This window comes from Athene cunicularia, assembly GCF_003259725.1.
Source record: "Athene cunicularia isolate RWA chromosome 7 unlocalized genomic scaffold, athCun1 chr7_part1, whole genome shotgun sequence".
Classification (NCBI taxonomy): Eukaryota; Metazoa; Chordata; class Aves; order Strigiformes; family Strigidae; genus Athene; species Athene cunicularia.
The window spans coordinates 6,783,191-6,805,126 of NW_020799107.1; the positions used below are offsets into that span (position 1 = coordinate 6,783,191).

The 21,936-nt window shown below is 38.5% G+C and overlaps 1 protein-coding gene across 5 annotated transcripts in view; it reads right to left on the minus strand.

The window, feature by feature from the left end:
• KANSL1L (KAT8 regulatory NSL complex subunit 1 like) overlaps positions 1–21,936 on the minus strand; it is a 61,568-nt gene that overhangs the window by 21,682 nt on the left and 17,950 nt on the right. For 4 of the 5 annotated variants that reach the window (XM_026852244.1, XM_026852245.1, XM_026852242.1 and 1 more), the window contains exons 3-5: positions 18,495–18,692; positions 15,607–15,728; positions 10,709–10,907 (exon numbers count right to left, since the gene is read on the minus strand). In XM_026852244.1, the coding sequence (XP_026708045.1) occupies positions 10,709–10,907; positions 15,607–15,728; positions 18,495–18,692 (519 nt within the window). The remainder of the gene's footprint in view (positions 1–10,708; positions 10,908–15,606; positions 15,729–18,494; positions 18,693–21,936) is intronic. The other variant, XM_026852246.1, reaches the window with a different exon arrangement.

Sequence of the window (21,936 nt, forward strand, 5' to 3'; positions counted from 1 at the left end):
AACCACCTCCACCCCCCCCTTCAATTAGGGCCAGGAAACAGCTGTCAAACTTTCCAGAGAAAAATGTAACTGTTTCCAATCATTATTTTTATATATCCTATGACAAACACTCCTTAAAATTCCATTGCAGCACAACAGGCACGATATAGATGCACAAACAAAACTAACAGCACTAAATACAAGGGTCTCTCCTTTTACTCCCTTAGTCTTAGAAAGATTCTTAGGACTGATATCTCTAGACAGTTCAAGCTCATATATTTAATGCAAGACACAATATTAAACATTTTGAGCACACTGTGTACTTACACAAAGCAAGAGGGCAAAGTCCTTCCCTTGTTATAATTTTAAAAATCAGATAAGCAACACAAACAAAAAGAAGATACACAGCAATAAATATGGAGAGGGATGCACTGATTAATAGGGTGTAAGAGAAATTACTAGAAAGAGGAGAGCTGCAAAGAAAGATTAATTTAGCTGCTTATTTGTACAGAAGGTGAAATGATGGATTGTACATAACTGGTAGGTGTGAGGAAGCAGGACACTAAGGCAAAAGGCAGAGTGAAAATGGGCAGGAATAAGCAGCAGAATGCAAGCCATATACTGAGCCCTGAAATACAGGAGGAAAGAACAGAACGTGATACTACAGGGCAGCAGTCAACAGTAGTCTGTGCTGCAGAGTAAGCTACAAAAGCACTGCAGGGAAATAGTGTTGCTCATACTACTTTCAGCCTTACTGGATACTAGCGGTAGTAACCCCAAAGGTACCAACATTTCTAAAGGCTTCCATAGGTCTAGCAGTGCCACTCATCTGTTAGCAATGCAGTGATTATATCCACCACATCAAATCCCCCTCCACTTACTGAAATCAGTCCTTCTGTCAGGTGGCATCAGTATTCACAACCCACGCTAACTCAGAAAATGTGCCTTTAATAAGTTCCCCTTTCGATCTCTTCACTTCTTCTCAAACAAAAAATTTCCTACGCAAAAACTACTGAATCAGGTCAGCATGTTATGATGCTGGAGCAGAGAGACTCTGTAGTGGTGGTGGTGATCTTGGTTTGGTTTTGTTTTGTTTTGTTTTCCCCACAGGAAAATATTAACAGTCTTAAATCCACCTTGATCTCCATACACAGGTGTATGCACAAATACTTTCAACTTAATTTGGAAAGAATTCTTTTCTAGGCCACGACTCTTTCAAATCAATGTTTTGTTATTTTCCTGTAACAGACATATGGGACTCTTCATCTGTTAAACTTTAAACATCCATAAAGTGCTGGCATAACCAGGGCCTGTGTTTGGAAACACTAGAGGAATAAACGCTAAAGCGAATTTAATGTTTCCCGTTATATGGACCATTAAATTAAAGCTTAAGAGCTCTTAAGATAGTTGCTCTACCTTTGATGCAATAAGGACTCACTCTTCAAGAATGCACAAAAGCGTATTTCCTCTTGATATTTGTTTTTTATGAACTAGTTTAACTGAATCTCTACTACTTAAGCTGTGACAGCATCCCTTCTGCTTGCTTTTTTAAAAAAAAAATAAATCCACATTACAGTAAATGATAAATCTCTTACTCTTTAAAAAGAAATCCCCAAACACAAATCAGTAAAATTACCTAGAAAATATATGGATAAGCCAACACATACTGACATGTAGTTTTTTAATGCTGAGTCACTTTTTCTTGCTTTAATTCACTTCAGTCCCAAACACATTTAGAGTATAGCTTAAAGCTAAGCCTGTTCAAATGCATACATGGTCAGACAACTTCCACAGTCTCAATGTATTTTGAAACAGTATTAAAATCCACTTGCCAACATCAGTAAATGCAAAACTCTTTTCCTCATCTTGTCTGTGGTGGGAGTTACAAAACCTTATGTCTGAATTTGTGCTTTATTTCCTTGAATGCCCTGGCATCAACACCTAAATAATTAAACCTTTCATTAAGTCAGTTCGTAATTCAAAAGAAAAGAAGGACTTATATAGAAGCAAGAGTAATTTTATTTAAATGCCTGTGAAGTTACTAGAAAAAAAAACAAAAAAATCTGGCAGTGTCTGTGCTCCTAGCTACCAGATCTGGTTTAAATTTCGATGAAGTAGTTTTCCACTGGAAAATGCTGAATTAGTGAAATCATGATGTTTGTCAGGAATGTCGATTTAATCAACTGTTGATGAAAAAATTTCTGAAGCCCTTCATTCTGGAATGAAAGTGTGTTGCTCAGACAAAGAAAGTGCTTCAACCTTATTGAAACAGAACTGATGAACTGTTTACTGGTAAACTAAACTCTGCCCCCCCTTCCAGTGCATTATAGAACACAGTCTACAACTCAACTGGCTTTTACAGCAGTTAAATTATTGATTTGTAACACAATAAAAAAATCTACCAAAACTCAACTGGAAAAAAACCCACAAATATATCCATTCAGCCACAGCACTGACAAGTGGTTTCATGAAACCCATGGCATGCAGTTTTTAGAAGACAGGCCTCTACAGTGAGCCTGACCACAATGACAACCTTTCAGAAAGCAAGAGAGATTACTGAACTCTTATCAATTTTTCCCCTGCTATACTATACCTCGTACATCTCCTGAAACATTTTTCCTCATTACTGAAATACAAAACCTCATGCTTCCTGAGCTCAAGTAGATATGAAGAATAACATTACATTAAATTGATTCTATTAAGGAAAAAAAAATACACTGTATTTAAGAGGAAATCAGAAGTGTGCACACTTTAAATCTAAAATAGCCGTCCTGTTTTAAAACTTCATAAGGAATGGTGTCACCAACAAAATCTAATTTTCTAGAGTATTATGAATTTTAATCTTGGAATTTTTTTCTCCCTCAGTACTGTTTTATGGGGTCACAGAAAATATAGTGAGCAATTTAGTTTGATATTCAAAACAATTCTTATATTTTCTTCTGATAAACTGATGCACTAGACAAAGGACAAGTGGCTCATGCCTCTTCTAGAAGGGTCAGAAGGCTGAACATTACCAGCCAACCATCCTTCTGCAGAGAAAAAAGTTCGAGTCTATGAAGCGTGCCATAATTGAAAAGAAAAATGTTTTGTGCTCCTAGTTAAAAATTCTGAAGTGAATACTCATTTCATGGTTTCAGCTACTGATCACTAAAACTCCTACCATTTTTGGAAACATGCCTAAGTGTAACAGTACAGAGAGCCACAGTTCAATTACTGGATTCATACACATCAGTGTAAGTTAATTAAGTTAGCTCAAATACACTCTGCTGAATACCTGTCATGTCTGCTTCTGATTACTCTTCTTGTAAGTCAAAAAAGGCAAGGAAGAAGCATTTATTCTCCCTACACACACACACACACACACACTCTCAGAACTTTTCAGCAATATCAAAGAAGGGCTACGTCCCTCGATATTAAAAACTGTTAAATGAGTAGCCAACTAAATTGCAGAGATTTAATTATGGAATCCAAGAGAAGCACCATGTGGGTGGCTGATGCTTTGTCTTTTAAAAGTTATCAGTGTGTTTGGTGTTCATTCTCCAGAAGCTCTAGGTACAGCTCAAATCAACAGAGCACCACATTACCTGCTTGCTTCTTTGGTTTAGCATCGGCCTTAAAGGCCAGCCCGCTTCTCCGCAGCCTCCCTCTTCTGCACATAATGATCTGCTCTGAACAGAGCTATGTCCCTCTGGCAGAACACAGTTAAATTAAATGTCTTATTTCACAAGCTAAATATCAGGGGCACCAAAAGCAGGACTTCATAGCAGAGTGCTTTTGGGAAACATACAATACATGGATAGCGAAAGGTTCATCTGAAAGCCCCAAAGACATTCTCTCCTATCAACAGGTAGTGGAGGAGAAGGTGGGCAAAGCATCTAAGACATCCCTACATGTGAAGGTGTGTAACAGATGGTGCTGATAATACCTACTCCACAACAGACTCTTTCTTCCAGATGCAGTTTCTATATATGTCAAACAGACAGAACTTTCCCACACACCTGCCTGAAATCTATACACGTCAGGTACAGTGAATCAAGCTGCTCTGGGATGTCAACAAATTTGTCTGCCTCTGAACTCTCTGGACCTGTTGATAAGGATGAAGTGGCAGATCCTGTGGTAGAGACCAGTTTTTCCAGGAACAGAGCTGAGACTTTCATAGAACACTAATGACAACTTACTCAGAATCTGGCTTGTCTCAAGTTCAGATTTTTGGTCAGTGTCACAAAAGGAGCGGTAGCTTCTACCGTTCTCAGAGACCACCCACCTCTCATAAGGATACATGGAGTTTAGTTTCTTTAATCTTGTTATAAACCAATGGGAGATGGACTTTCACCTGCTCTGTGGGAAGTGTATGCTGCCCTCAACATCCTGAAACAAAGACCTTTTGTTCAACTAGCAAATCAATTGAAAAATCAAAGTTAGTTCTTAATCTTTGACCAGTTAAACCAAAAGCAGGAAAGACATGTTAATCCACAGGGATCTTTTCAAAAATGCCATGTAGAAATTAAAAGTAGATGTGATCAGTAAAACACTACAGAAATGTCATAATAAGCTAAAGATGCAGGACTCTGAAAAGCACACCAGGTTTTTCATTCTGAGAAAAAGAGAATTCACAGCCTGACTGGCTTGCCATGAACGTCACAAAGGATGGATTTAGTACCACTAGTATCACAAAGCTAAAGGTGTTCTCCTTTCCTTCCTCCCCAGTAGACAACAGTCTTGTCAGACATTCAGAATAGCTGAATGTGTAGGAGTATTTATTTTTTTCCCAATCAAATTTTGTTGATTTTACCTAATAGAAAAGCTTCTTTTTTTAACTCAAGTGTTAAAATAGTAATTTCATCAACTATTATTTTCACTTACAAGCTTGGTAAACCATAACCACAGGATTCTCCTCCACAGACCAGGAGACTGACATATTCATGGAGGTACTACACCATTTTCACTGAAGCAGGATGCATACTCGTCTTGAAACCAGTTTGCAGGAGACTTGGCAACACAACAACATTCCCTGTATTCATGGCTTTTTAAAAGTCAGCAATGCCAGGAAACTATGCAGAAGCAGGTGGCAGAGCCAATATCTAGGGATACAAAGGAGCGGGATGACAACCAGTAGATTCCTTCCAGTGCAACTATGGGGAAATGACTACTCCACTAAGTGAAAGACAAAACTTCTAGCTGGCTACTGAATAATATGATTGAGTTACTGCTGTAAACAGTGCTGCTTCTTTAAACGCACAGACCAAGGGAGCTAAAGAAAGCAGTAGTTGGTAACAGCCACAAAGAGTTCACCTGTTATCTCCTTAAATGCAAATAAACCACAACACAGGATAATATGGTAGAGGAAATGGGATTGTATTGTAGGAAGCAGGTGCTAAAATATTCATCCCCAGACAAACATTTCACCTGGCAGAAAACACAGTACAACTTCCACATTATAGGCAATGTTATGATTAGGCACCTTGTTTGCGCACACAACCTTCTACCTGTTCCTTACTCTCCTTTCCTGCTAGCTACAGACCACTTGCAGATAGCAGACATTTAGCAAGCTCTGCATGCTGGATATAATGCAAACTGTGCAAGTATATATACATATATACTTATACATACAATCTTCCCTAAAAACTGGTAAGTAACAAGACGTGGTGAAAGGCCTGTATGTATTTATTAAGTGGCAAATACAAAAAGTATCACAGGCCCTAAGCATGCAGTGGGAACTCAGCAGGACACAGAAATCACAGAACCAGCATGAGAACTAGATTAAAATAAGAAACCCAAACCCTAGAATTTAAATACTTTTTTCCTCTCTGTTTCAGAGCCTTGTGGAGAGAAGCACTCACTTTTTTTTTTTCCTTTTTTTTAACCACTAAACAAAAGCAGATATTCTTCTGTTCTCACTTAACTCCTGTTTGAGATTAAAGAGAAAAAATGTGGCAATACTCAACTGCAAGAGTTGGCAACATTACACCAACTGTTTGCTTGTGGTATCTAAAATGTAAACTTTTGCACCTCAATTCAGCTTTCAGGGTGTTGGCACCTCTGCAAATTTGAATTCCAGTTTTCTTTATGTGCCTCAGTCCACAAACCGAACTCTTCCTCTAGCAGGTGGGAAATACAAATAAAATGAGAATTTTCAGATTAAAAAAACCCACCATGGTCTACAACCTGACAAAAAAACGGATAGGACCAAAACTGATAGTAGTCAGAACTCACTGTTCTTACCTTTATTGATAGCTCTATAAAGTTTTCATAGATTAAAACACTATCTAGGCTCAGTGACATCTCTTGGTGAAGAATGACTTGAAAAAATGAAAGTGGAACTAATGTCATTCATTAGGATGTTAAATGAGAAACTAACAAAGTATACTGACAAAACAAATTCCTTGTTATTAAAAAAAAAAACCTGCTACAAGCCACACAGATAAATACTAGAAAAGAAAACATCAGGGCATGTCAGCTAAGCAAAGATCTCTCTGAAAGTTTCTGACTGGTAACAACACTTGTCTGCTTTTAAACTAAGCTAACAGAACTTTTGGTATCTCACAGATATTTCAGTTCCTTCAAGTTTAGGCAAAAAATAGCCAGAGACAGAGATACTATATGTCCTCACTATAGGAAAAACGTTTGCAGAAGCACCCAGGCATTAGACTTTGGAGAATCTGCATGAGGGGGAAGCAGTTACAAATGCAACCACCACTGGGAAATGATTCAGTTGGAGCTCATGTCTTCAAGTCCTGACACCGATCTGCTACTTACATACTTCCTTGGTATTAACGTCTTGATACTCTTGGCCACCTTTCTTAGTGTTAAAAGTACATCACATGCATTTTATAGAAGGAGACAATGACCCAAGGGTTGTTTGACTTGCCAGCTGTAAGAACGCAAATGAGTGGCAGATCTGGCATTTTGAACAAAGCACTTTCAGACTTCCAACCCCTGCCTGCAAACATGTGTCCTCCTACTAGACCATGCCTGCAGTTTACTCCTTTGTGCCATCTTGCATGTAAATTTTAATCCTCGTTCAAAAATCATGCTGAAGAAATGCACCACTACAATCATGTCATCTAGACTGAAGCACAGACTGCAATCCCAGGGTTTACTGTGCATGTGGATTATTCTTAGTGGCTTGTGCACTGACGCACAATCAAGAAATCGCCCAAGCTCTTACCAAGCTATTTAGATAATGAAAGAAGAAAGATACAGACCAGATACCATGGCCAAAAGATGACTCATAGATCATCGGTGGTACTCAGTCATTCTGAATTAGGGGACAAGTGGATTTGGCCCCAAAGGATGTTTCAGGTTTCTGAGGATACTGGATGGTGACAGATAAACCAAACACCCTGCATCCTGTTTTATTTATTCTCACTGCATCTAACTATCTTGTAGATCTGGCAGGTCTTACAGAGTTTCATAGATTTCTATGTCTTCTTTTACTATGTGTAAGCATTATTTAAATACTAGAGCAGAGGAAGGTGTACTCCTCTTCAGAAAAGACATACAGCAAAGTAGAGGACAACAGGCACTGGGAGGCTACTAGGTCACTAAATACTCTAACTTTTGACAGCATTGTAAATGTATGTGGCATGGCAGCAGATAAGAGAAAAAATGTGGCTGTCTTCCCAGTGACCTTATGAACGGACCGATGGGATAGCACTTCACAGTTTCATACTTTACTTTTCCTAACATGGATGACTGGGGGGGGTGGTGGTGCAGGGGGGAAGCTTCCCAAATAAATCCAAATAGATGTGAAGGACAACACTCTAAATGACATTCAATGTACCAGTTATCCCCAAAATTCCTTAAAGCTATCCCAGCATTTCTTAATCTTCTACAAGTAGGAAGTCTGTATTTTGCTGTGGTTTTCTGGTCAGAATTCTTCAGTTATCTTGCTCAGACTACTCTGCAGAGCAGCATCACCCACCAGCACTGCCAGGCGCTCTCTCACCGCCTGTTTGAACCAGGCACTGTGAGGAAGCTGGCGCGGGAGCTGCCATGTTCAGAAGATTCAATCTTCTCCCCAGACTTTGGCAAGCTGGTCTCTGTTAACTCCACATCTGCTTCAGGAAGGTGGCAGCAAGTTTTCCCTAGCTCCAGCTTGCTCTCAGGCCAGTCATCTTAAAGAAATGGGGGTCCTCACAGACCATGCTACCAGGGGCTATATAAATATGTAAAACTTGAAGAAAATATGGGAGAAGCACTTGCCAGAGATGACACATTAACATTATATTAAAAATTCAAATATTTTCCTTGCTGCTAAGAAGCAATTCCTTTTTCTGTGAAAGGCCAGAGGAAATTTGCTGGATTACTACTGGGAATATAAATGCATTTTCAAAGAAAACTCAATATCAGTCCCAGAGGCCATTCTCCATTTTGCATCCTTACCCTTAGACATCTGCCTAATCTATCAGTCAGCCCGGGCTGATAGCCAGTGTTCTTCCATTACAAGCTGAGCAATCTCATCAACAGCTGGGTAACCAAGTGTAGCAAGTGCAGCACTAAGAAAGTGACAAGGCCTCTTAGACTAAGATTTCTTGAATGAAACTATACACTAATGATGGCTCTTAATTCAAAGACTCGATACCCATTTAGGTTTGACAGTCAGAATGTGCTGGAAATGTCCAGTCCAATTTTATCACTTACCTCCCCAGCAGGATCCCTGATACTCTGTTTTTAACCAGCACTGTGTAAGAGGCTTTGTTCACTGCTTTACCTTAATTTTTAAAACTGTAATTGAGTTTGGCACTTGCATGAAGTCTGAAGCTGACAGCTTGATTGCTGCCACTACCCCTTATTTTCTCCAGGAACATGAGCAGAATCTATCTGTAGTCCATGATGCAGTTCTCCATGCTGCCTCTCGTTAACTTCCTCATGGAAGGGACATTAGAAAGCAGAGTCTAAACACAGGTTTTTGAGCCGAGAGCTGCAGTATGCATGGAGAGCATTCCCTTCAGGGGGTTTTACCACACTGTCTTTGGACCATCTCTGCACTTTCAGTACAGAGACACTGGAGCTGGGTTAGTATATGGTAACCCAGCACTAGAAGTGTCAATAGCATGGAGCAGACACACAGTTGCACCAGCTCCAATATTTGAAGCCTTAATTAGTACCTTAAAAATGCACTTTTTGATTGCAGTCTACAATCCTACAAGTCAGGGTAAACTACTGAGCATGCAAAGCAGCCTAGTTCTATTGGTGGTAGAAGATAAAAACATAGAACTCTGCTTTGAACTCCTGCCCCAGGCTGCAGAAACAAAGTTTCTGTTCACAAGCTTCTGCTGTTACTCTGTCTACTGCACTAACTCTGGCCCAGTTTTCAGAAGACGAGACATAGGCAGGTCTTGTCGAAATATGAGATACTTAAGCCTACAAGATGCAGGCTTTCAGAAGAGCCTGTTGTTTGAAAGTTAGATCTGGAGTGGAAACCCCTCATGTTTAAGCAGAAGGAAGGGAAAGTCCTGGAGTCTTGCTGAGGGAGCAGTCTCCACAGCTGCAAGAACCTCTTGTGATATTGGAGGTATCAGTCAGGGAGAAAAGCCTCCAATCTCTTTAACAGGACATGGATGGGACTGAATGGGAAACAAGGAAGTCCAAGTGACCAACAATCTCCCTGGTTAATGCAAGGAAGATGAAAAACCTAAATGTCTAGGAGGTAGAGCTCTCAAACTCTAACCCTCCACCCCCACCTCCCCCTGTCAAACCCTCCAGGCAGCCTGCCAAGTCTTTAAGCCCCACTGCCAGGAAGCAGGGAAGTCAAGCTAATAAGAAACTGGACAGTTTTTCAATAAAATATCTTGCTAGAACTAGGACACTTCTGCAGGTTTGCAGAGGATGCTGAATCAGCACACACAGAGAATATCATTGCAGAGGGTATTTCTCTTCAGACCACTGGTACACTTACTAAATCCTAGACAGTTAGCTGAGGAGACATGGAGATTTCTCTCAATAATTTTAACAGGCAAAGTAAAACCAAGAAATTAAAACCGTTTGGGATTAACACTGCTCTAAAGAATGATTTCATACCACCTCTGCTCCCAAATTAGACTGCTGCTTTAAGCACCACAGCTAAACTCATTATATATTCTTACCAGCAATATGCTATTAATATCAGATGTGAACAGATATGCCTTACCCTGCACAGCAGACAATGTTTTTTTTTCTCCATTTTAAAATATTAATTCCTTTGTAATGTGGAAAATTTTAAGGGTTTTAAAGCATTCATAAAGTGTCATGAAAAAGGCAATATAACTAATAAGGAACAGCAAAAACGGAAACAAGATTAAGATATTGCAATTAAATTTCCTAGAAAATAATGTGCCACCAGCTGTGCAAACTTTCTTGTAGCTTAAACAAATAATCTGAAAACAAGCAGGCAGCTGATCTGTACTGTAGCATGTTTCCTTAGCAATCAAGCCTCCCAAGTCAGCTGTCCAGTTGTCTCTCGGACTGTACAAAGGCTTTAGAGATAGCCATGCAACAAACTGATTTGATAAGTAGGATTCTGAGCAATCTTTCATTTTTATGTTTAACTCATTAACTCTGAGCTCCTGCTGACACATCTAGTACTGCTGACACATCTAGTACTCCTGCCACATATATTCTATGCTCCCTGAATGTAACAAATAACCAGCCCAGCATGAACTATTCTTCTGACATACCAGACAAGACACATGCAGACTCTAGCAGCTGGACTCAGTTTTGTCTCCTGAAAAGAGAAGCGAGGGCCTACCTGCTGATTCCAGTAACAGGCACCATGCATTCTGTAGAGTTTCCTCTTCTGGAAACTATGAAGTGGCCTTGTTCGGGCAGATGTGCTAACATTAGCCACGGAGAGAGATCTTAGTCTTGTCCTGTCTCTTCTTCTTTTCTTGATGTGCTGATGATCAAGCAACCACCTGCTTGAAGATACCTCTCTGTTGTCTGAAGCTCTGCAATTTCATGATTAATGGGGGGAGGAAATATAAAAAGTTAAATATGGTCCATGTGCATGGGCCAGGACTTAATATGCCGATTAGCATTAGCTATCTGATTCTAAGAGTATTTTATAAACACTAAAATGTTTAGCACACTGTTTCAGGAAATTGTGTATTTGGCTTTGTTTGGTTGTTGATTAATTCTGTGTTAGGTCACGAAAGGAAGCTTATCGTTCTTGTTCACCTTTTTGCTCACAGAAACAAACGTCAAAATGAAGTTAAGCCCTTGAGTGTATAATGGGTTTTGGTTTTTACAAATTCAAGAACTCTCTAACACCTCTAACGTCTAGGAATTTTAAGTTACAAATTAATAATTTCCTACAAACGTATATTCCATTCAAAATGCAGTCATGCTAACATAAAGGAGACCTAGAGCCCTGCTCAAATACTTTTGACATTTTCTAGTTTTCCTCAAGAACTTAAGTAAGTCTTTACAAACCAGTGTCCATTCAGCATAGGGGTTGCAACTCAGTGTGAAGCATGTGTATCAAAATTAGGAACTCTGCACACTTAGTTTAACCAACACAAGGCCATTAAACTTCAATTCCATCAACAAGTCAATAGAACTTTCCAATAGAGCCCAAGCTCAGCCTGGGGGAAGCTCTTGAGGAGGAGGGAAAGCCTAGTCTGTTTTTCTATCTTTAAGACCTAGAAGCTGTTTAGATCCAGATGGTTTGGAAAAATATAAGCTCAGCTCCTGCCTCGATGTGATCAGGGTCTACAGGAAGATATAGAAAGCTCCATTTTAACGCCAAATCTCACTCTTACCTGCATTTTCCCAAGTCTATCCTTTCAAATCTCCCTCCGTGTTACAGCATCATCCATCAACACTTCACCTACATGCACACTAGCTGTATTCACATCCTTAGTAATACAGTATGCAATCACAAAAGTTAGGTGACAACACAGGGTCAAGAGCTGTAGAAAACTCTGTATGTATCTGTATAAACAATCTAGAGTCTGTCTGCTCACCAGAACGGGAAATGCTATAAGGCAAGAGTTCAAAACACCCTCCCATTTGGGTGGCAATGATTCAATGGGAAGCATACACTTCTCTTTCATAGGTATCCTGATTTTATTTTGTTGCTGTAGCAACATCTGCCTGCAAAGCTGAAAGCTTGCTGCAAAAAGCATTCAAGTGTGCCTTTATTTTTACAATACTGAAGACCTTGACTGCAACTCTAAACTGCCTGAGTAGTGCAAGTATAAGAGATATTTTGGCCTCCATTCATAACAGGCCATTTATCTGCACAAATTATTATTTTCTCTTATTAACTTTATCTGGCATGTCACAGTCTTATTAGTAAAGTTATAACACAATAAAACATGAAAATTAATTTATTACGAGGCCATTTATCAATCTTTTTTGACAAGCAGTATTCTTCTAACAGTACATTTTTATTAGATAGAAGCGCTTGTTATGAAAGTGTGATTAAACACCATCTCATGCTGTGCCAATGTGGTAATAGGGCTTTACAGGCTTGAATTTGAGCTGTCCTTCTGACATATCAGAGCAATCCTAACAAGGAACAGTGTCAAGGAAAAAAATTGCTAATTAAGAGGGATGGTACAAAGTATTTAAAGTATTAGTAAGTGCCAAGAAAAAGCCCCCAATACTCAAGCATGACATCCTTAACACTAATGCTGCATTTTTAAGGCTTAATAAAGAAATACACTGCTTAAAGTCCATGCAAAACATTTACTCAAATACTTTCTCCAAATTCTCAAAAACTTTTTATCTGTCATTATCCGCCTTGAAGTCAGATGGTGGCAAGCCCAACTTTTAGACTTCCATATACCTCCCTCTTGCATGAAAGACAACTTGGACAGGTAAATTAGAACAAAAAGCTCCTCAGCCCGGCTCCTCAACTTCTGGGATTCCTGTCTTAGTTCTGATGGTCTGCCCAGGTCTTTGATAATCTCCTCAGTCTCTGCCAGCTGCTCTATTTACCCTTCTGTGCCTTGCAGTAATGCATGGCTCCGTTTTCAGATAAAGCAGAGATCTCAGCTCTGTGGTTTGGAGCTCCAGTACATAGCAGAATGGTTTCCCTGCCATTTGTGTAAATAGGCTTCCTAGTCAAGGTCTGAGTTATCCATTTATTTGATCTTAGTTTGGGCAGTTTTCAAAATGTGATTCTACAGAAGAGCAAAACAAACCATTGCCAGATGTAAAATTCATTAATTTGCTGAAACACTCCTTTCAAAGCTCATAGGTAGGCCGTTCTGGCTCTAAAGCCTATCTAAAGAGCAGAGACCTTACTCACGGACACCCAGATGCACAGCCAGCCATCAGACAGAAACTATTTGTACTGAAGTAAGGAACATTTTCATTTCTCCCCCCTCATAAGAAAGTGTTTATCAGTAGCTTAGGGAACTGCTTCTATGAACATTTACCTTCATATAAATGCATCTGGCTAATCTTAGCATCTAGATTCAACTGAGCAAAGAAAAGCTACATAGAAAAGGAAGCCACTAATAAAATAAGACCCTGACAAATGGCAATTCAAGGTTACCCACATTTAATCAACCAGGAACCATACATGCACCACCATTTCCACTGGGAATAGCCCAAGTAACCAACCATATTGCAACCCCATGATTACCAACCTCAAAGCATCTCATGCTTAGACCTACTTTAAACACAGACTACAATATCTTTCCCACTGAGAGCCTACAACTCACTTCAAGAATTTACTTAAGTAAAAATCACTATCAACCTCTATTTTATTTTTCCTCTTCAAGTACAAAAAAAAATCACCTTACTTTCCATTTGATTTTGATTCTACTTTCTAAGTACTTAGTACAGAGTGAGCTCTAGAAAAAGCGAGGGGAGAAGCAGCCAAGAAATTAAGTTAACTGTAGTATGTAACTGAACTGTCTTAATTAATTGCACAGAAAACTACTACAACAAAATACCACAAAAAACCTGAAACACACTCAAAAAAACAAGTAGGAGGCAGTGAACTTCCCCGCAGAATTCTCATAACCACTCTGTATCATGCTTAATTACCATCTTTAATGACAGAATTTATTTGCAGATTTCAAAACACTTCACAAGTGAAAAATTATTTAACAGATTTTTAAGATAATGTCTAGAAAGCTCTCAAGTCTCTCAGATTTCCTTCCAACACCTAACACACCAACTACAGTTTAGAGCTACAGCACTGAGAAAATCAACTCATTCTTTGGGCTTTTTAATGTCATGAGTAGAAAAGAACCAGCCTTAGAGAGAGTGGTCTAGGAGCAAACAACTGTAAACACTCATAAAATGGAAAGAAGACTGATTTTGGACAGTGCCAGATAAATCAGAACACAAGTGGCTTGAAGTTACATTATTAGATCATGAAGTCAACTTCATACATTCCTAAAAACATTTTTAAAAGCAGGAACCCTTCCTTGGCTGTTTCCTGGAAAAGTCAGAGATTCAAGACACAGTCTTTTAACAGTTTAAATTACTCTCTTCTTCCACATACCCATCTCTATTAGTAACTCCTATTTCAAGGCTACTTTTATTCCAAAACTCAGAGGAATCTTCTGACTTTCCCCTATATTATCTGTGAACAACTGATACATCGGGAGCATGAATGCTACGTGACAGGATCCCTTCATCCTTAAATTCAGGGCACAGTCACACAATCACTTCGGAACAGACGGCAGTTACAGAAGCTGCCCATCCAAGCTGCTCATTATAATCTCTTTGTGGGAGGCTACAGCCTCTGCGGCAAAGCTGCTGAAACAGACGGCATGGCCAGCTCTTCTTGGAGCCGGGAGCCAGGGAATTATGTTCTGCTGCAGACACTGCCATAAAGCCCCCAGCTCTAGTAGGGAACACTTTCTTCATCCACCCGATCTTAATTAAGACCTATGAATAACAGTAAACCCTCCATCCTCAAAAATCACACTACCAGTATCTCAGAAGAAATATCCTACATACCTAAGTCTTTTGTAAGACAGGACTGTAGTCAATTACCTAATGCTGGTTTGAGACTAATACTGATTACAGCCTGTAATGTATTTTTAAATCTTTGAATAAAAGAGGGAATTACTAAGAAGTACGGAGTAGTACCGAGAAACATTTTTTCTAGAATATTAATTTTGAGCTGCTACAGTCATCCTGGAAGGCATATGTATCCAGAACAAAAGACCACAAATGGAAAAATATTATCTCCACATTCCTGAAAAAGTATGGCAAAGATAAATTTGGCCTTGTGTTGAAGACTGATGTGCTTAAAATTAATGAAGTTGCCATAAAATACCTGATGCTGACCCATGTTGAGGCACAGGTGACATCGCTTATGTATTCTACTAATCTAGTAAAGTCTAGTTCATCACTGTTCCAGAAATAAAGCTGCACTCGTGATGACAGAATGTATTAAGTCTGAAATAATCAGATGTAGCATGCTACTTACTGCATCCTTTCACTACTTCACAGATATATTCATCTTCCCAGTACTTAAATGCAGCGACTGCATACTTTTGTCTTTAAGAACAAAGCAAAACCCTGTTACTTTCAATCTTACAAGCAAGACTTCTCGTGAAGCTTGCAGAAAGCAGCTATCTTTTTCTGATTTACTGCTATAATAATTATCAGTTCCATCCACATTACTTTACCAAAAGTTATTCTCAAATAAAACACTACCATACTGTCACCTACCTGAAGGAGATGCCATTGACCAGCTGTCTGTGTCTACAGGTCTTAGATGCAAGAGATGAAGAAGCTGGAGACAGATTGAGTGGAGCAATTAAGCTGTTGATGATTTCACTCAATTGCGCACTCTGGAAAAATAAAAATTAAAGGTAGTCACTTTTATCCAGACTCAACAGATCAAAGGTTCTGGGATTTTGCCGTTTTCCTACTTAGGATTCCAGTTGCCTACATCATGGAATAATCATATTTAGTTTCTTCTTGTGAATAACAAAGTGTGGCATGTTTTTTTCTTTCACAATTATTACATTCAACTATACAAAAAAACCCCCAACCAAACACAACAGAAAACTAACACAACCCTGAACAATCAGCCAAGGACATTGTTTATACATTTGAGTATGAAGGACACAAAACACATTAGTGATCTTAGTATTTTAACTGAAGGTTTTTAAAAAGGCAAAAGAAACCAGAACACTTTACAGCTGATGTTTTAACAGCTGCAGCCCAGAGCTGCTAACTGGCCATTCAACAAGCATTTCAACAGGGGAAAAAAAAAAAAGTCTGCTGTCTACTCATTGTACATTTTGTTCACTCCAAGTATTTTTCTTGTTAAAAGAATCCTCTTCATTGCTCACTGTAATTTGACAAAGGTGTTTTTATAAAAGCAAGTGTAACTACAGGAGGACTACTGTAACTACAAACAGAATGGCTAAAATCTTCTGGTATCCTCAAAAAGAACAACAAGAAGCCCCACCCCACCAAAACCTGGACTTTTCGAACTGCCCCAAAACAAATGCAGCTAATTTGTTAAGACTAAGAATTACTCCTTATAAAGCAATGAATTGTGGACTCACTCCAGATAACATTTCACAATGATTTTTTTGTTTTAAATGTCAAACCTTAAAGGCTATTCTGACAATAAATGTAGCTTTCTTAGAGGAAACTGTGTTCTGCACATTAAACAGAAATTAAATATATCTGAAATGGCATACTTGTTTAAAAAAAAACTTTTACATTATTTTGTAGGATTTTCATTTGGAACTAAGACTGTTTAAAATAAGAATTGCAAAAGGTTACCCAGTAAGTTCTCTGTACATTTTGAGGGACTACCATTTATGCAGAAAGAGCCAGAAAAAAAAACATTTCATTTTATTACAATTCATGTCTTTTCTGTTCATGTTTAAGTGATGCAGTCAGGTAAAAATTTCATGTCAGAATAAAATATTCGAGGATGGATATTAAAACACAGAAATAGCAAGTCATTTATAAAAGGTCTGGACAAAATAAACAAGATGCAGGTAAAATATTTAGCAGATTGATTTTAAAATCTTAACAGAATTCAATCTGTAAGGAGCAAAGTCTTTTCTGAATATAAAAGCTCCAAAATAATGGCAGACTTCTGAAACACAAGGAAAAACAAGACACTTTTTAAATGTTGCATAGCTATGAAAAGGACTTGAAAACAGTATTAGTAAAAATTGCCAGGCTCAGACAGTCTGTATTCTTTATTTTTCTTTTGTTCACAAGTAAAATTTTCTTAACAAGGAAATACTTTGGCATAGGACTGAAGAATTCTGTGGGAATATCTGTGGATGTACTTCAGCCTACAGCACTGCCACTCCTGACAATGAGCAAGAAGAAACTCAGACCTTCAGAGTTAAGGTGGATTTACAGAACTGACAGTCAAAAAGCAAATCACACCCCAAAGCTTTTTGTGGTGTAAAGGGAAGAAATCGGATGTGTTCTTAACACATCTCACAGATCACCTTTACTTCCAAGTAATTTTCAGATCATCAAGGTTCTTGGAACTCTGCAGCTGCTTAGGGACCAGGAAACACACTCCTACTACTTTAATTGTCAAGTGTCTTACTGAAAAGCATGTTTAATTCTCCAAGTAATCACTTAAAGAGGGGACATTCACCACATTCTAAAAATGCTCTTTGGTTTACCTTGTGCAATTGCCAGCACTGCACATACAAATTTCCTGTTTTACTGCTTCCTCACTTCTGTCTGTTGTGGATAAGATCTATCAAACAGGGGAAGCATTTTAAGAACAGGAAAGTATGACTATCAAATAAGAAAAATTGGCACAGAGATTCAGGAACAGGCATTAGTACCTGAAGCTACTTTTACCCCATTTAAAATACATGTACATGACCAAGAATTCCTGTACAGTAGCAGATCAACATATTAATGCACTGTACTGGCTCTGTCAGGTTTGCTTTATGCTAACTGCATAAATTCATTCTGAAAACAAATTTCCTGTATCTCCTACAGCAATGTGATCCTACAACATTCTTTATGTACTTTCTAGCAAAAGAAAACCCTGCTGGAGTCTATATCATATTTCCTGGAATTAACTTTGGAAATGACTGGTTTGAACACTGTGAACTGAAACTCTGCTCACAGCTATGCCTACCCTATGCCTGTTAATTACCTGGAATTCCTCAGCTCTGAACTGGAGTCCTATGACACTTTACAAGGAAGACTAACAATTATATTTTGTTGGGGCTTTTTTTTTTTTTTTTTTAAGTGCAACATACCACCATCTTCCACTGTGCTCTTTGATCTCACATTAGTATTTCCTGAAACATTCTGTGGCAACTCTATATTGAACCTAACTATAAAGAAGAGGCAGGTTTGTGGATAGCTATTAGAAGTTGTTACGTGGCCACTTTGATGGAAATAGAGTGGTAACACAGACATGTCAGAAATAAAAGGTTAATTTGTAAACCTGGTGTACAATGTAGTTATTTAAGCCATTCAATTCATCAGCACCCACTCTCAGGACTGCGAAATATCTTCCTTTTTGGAATTCATCACCATGGAACCTGCCCTGTTTCTGAAGTAAATCATTTGGCTCCATTGACCAATGAGTTCTTATTTTACTTTACCTGTTTTTCTATGTTTCGTAAAAGCAGGGTAGGACTGCTGGGTGACATTTCAAAGTCATGCTCCGGCAAAGAATCCTGTCTCTCAATGGCAGCTTGCGAATTCCCTGTGGCGTTTAATAAAGCTTCTTGGTCTGTCAATTGTATTTGCTTCTTCAAAATGTCTTTTGGAAATGGGAATTCTTCTAAGATCACCATCCCCTAGACAACAGCAATTGAACACAGTTGGTTGACAACGGATTAACCCTCCTAAATAATTTTTAAGGGGCAGTCCAACCTGGCACATCCCCCTTAAATCCTCCCAGTAACTCTTTGGAGCACTTAACTGGATTTTAAATACACATAACAGCTAAAATATAGAAATAGTAGGTATTTTCATTAATGAAAAGCTGCACCATTTATGCTACTCCTTACAACACCAACCACTCCAGTGTTATACCACTGCTTAAACATCTGTGCCAAAATTCAAATCAGAAATTCATACTTATTAGAGTAACTGTATGATCATTTGCCCGCTGATTTAAGAAGAGGTTTTTCTGTAAGAAACAACCACCCTTTGATTTGAAGCTGGTTATAGTCTTTGCAGCCAATAAATTTTGCAGAGGCATTTTAAAGTGGTGTTTTTCTTATTCCTATCCATGTTCCAAGCAAAATATCAGGGTTGCTAGTTTTTTATGTAGCAGAGATGTATACAATTCAAAACAAATGCCTTTTACAATTTAATAATTGATTTAAGGTGAGCATTTTTAGAGTTTCATAACTACAGAAGTAACCATCCTAAACTTTCTAGCAATCTCATTGCTTTTCAAGACAATCTGCACAAACGTGGTATCAGATGTGCTCTATCGTCTAGAATATCACCTAATAAGAGAAATACAACTTTATATGGTAGGGAAATAACAGTTTAATAAATAGAACTAGGAAAATAATACCCCCACTGTGTTTTCCACATGACAGATTAGAAAAGTAAGTGTCAAATACAATCCTAGGTAACATCTTAGTTGACTTGTTTTAACAACTTAAAATGTTTAACAAAATAAGAAGCAAAACTAACTTTGTAACAGTCAAAAACAGTTCCTCAAATAGTCCCATAATTTGTCATTGTCTTGAGCAAATAAATTTAATACTCAGAAAAGGATATCAAACCTCTGCAGGCTTTTTCCAAAGAGAAAGGGAAAGAACCTACTTGCTTTTAAGTGCTGGCTGTTACTCAAATATCAAGCAGATATTGAAAGAATGGGACTATTCAATAACATTGACTCAATTTTTTTCTTTTTGGTAACAATATTCCACTAAAACCAAGGAAGATTGTCATCATGGGAACACAAGGAGCCCCTATGTTATTTCTTCAAGCAAGACAGACTTCACTTAGGTTGTGGCCGTGGAAAATTAAGAATCCTGTAGTTTTACTCACACCTTGACTCTTGACTCAGCAGCAAGTTGCCCTAAAACATGAAAGCAAGTCTCAAAGAGACTTCACGGGGGAGACTAAGATAAAACATGAAATTGTCCTGTCTGCATTGTGTCTCTAACTTATTCCCCTGTTTGAGTTATAAATTCAAAGCTGAGAACAAAGACATTATCTAGAAACAAATGTAGGTGCTTGGAAACTTGATTTAGTGCCCAAAAGGGGCACTGAAATTTTGAATTTCCATCAAGTCAATGCCAGCTTTTCCACATTCCTTATCAGGTAGTAGCCCATCATTCATGCTTTTCCATTTACAGCAGAAGGAAATGAATCCAGACAGCATCATACTACATTCTGTAGACCAACAGCAGTTACAAAGTAGGCAGTACATTCAAGGAAATTCAAGTACAGGTCTAAGTTTTATATGCCACAACAGGAGGACAAGCTAGCTCAGCAGCTTTAGAGTCTTTTAGAATTTAGAATCTTTAGATCTTTTTAGTAAAAGAATCATAGGTCAAGACCACAGAGACAACAACAACAACAAAAATAAACAAAAGCCTAAAACACAACTTCTGAAGACAGAGGAATAGGAAAACATGCAGGAAAAGTGGTGAAATGAGGGGGATGATACCCCCCCACAAACACTTCCACTGGATTATTTTAAGTTGCAAATTCCTGTTGACCAGGCACAGAAAGACAAAAGCAGAAAAGGAAGAAGAAAATTGACAGACTGTATGAACAGGGAGAGATGGAATAGGCACAGAAGACAAGAGAAAGAGTAAAGAATTAGAAGACTAATACTGACTATGTAGGAATTATAAGTTAAATGGGAGACATCTAGTAGGTTTTGGCTATGAGCTCCCTCCTCCTCCCACTCCCCATATAGAATTGTTTTGTTTAGAGAGATATATAGATATATAGATAGATATATATAGATATATATATTATTTTTTTTTTTTAAATGTAAGGACTCTCCAAGATTGAGAGCTGCTACTACTGTGTGCATAGAGATGCAGAAAACCATGAAGTAGGCCAGGAAATTGCCCACAAGTTAACCATCTTCCTTCCAATTGCATTATGGTGTTAGTGGAACGGCCTTATGCTCAAAATCATTGTTCAATGGTTATGAATCACACTTTTTTTCCACTCAAAACACACAAGTTGCACTCTGAAACCATTAAACACAGCATACAAATTCTAATGATATTGTCTAAGTACTTTGCAGCCACTAAATGAAAACAAAGGGCTCTTCTATAAGCCCACGTGTCCTTCCATAGCTGCTGCACTGGTGTACTACAAACACATATACAAAAAAATCACAGCCGAAGAAAATACATGTCTACCTTTGCTATGGGACACAATGCCAAATACTGAATACCACAGCTGGTAAAAGGGGCATGAAGTTTGCAAAAAGGAATGTCACTAAAGATCTCCACCAGGAAGATGACTAGGCTCCAAGCCAACATACCACCTAATGAGAAGAAAATGCATGACTAAAAGAATGTTCTTTCTCTAATTTTTCTGTTACTTATTTCTCTGTCTTCCACTGCTCATGAGACCTATGCCACCCTGAAGGCTTATAGCTTCTGGGTGTAACAGTGTGCATGCACCTGGTATTTAGGGCAACACTAAAATACAAGCATTCTCACCCTTCACCAAAATCTCCTTTCACTCCTGTGGGCACAGGAAGCAGGACAGACCCCAAATAAAGGCTCTCCAGTTATTTTTTAAAGGAAAAACTAAGTGGGGAAAAGTTGTGAGCATAAGAGATGAAGTTTGATATGAAAAGAAGGCTTTGAGGTTGTAAGGAGAAGAGGGAATAATTTTTCTTTATGTGTTCAGAGGGAAGTGCCCTCTGGGGTGACTTACCTCTCCTTTTAAACTCCCTCTAAGTCTCATGTTCAGCCACATAAAGTCTAAAGCATCTTCTGGCTCCTCTCCATCTGTGCTTATCTGACCCCAGCAAAGATCAGACAACCTAGAGGAGACTCATCAACAGAGTCAAAGAGTCCTCCTCTATAACCCCTCACTATCACA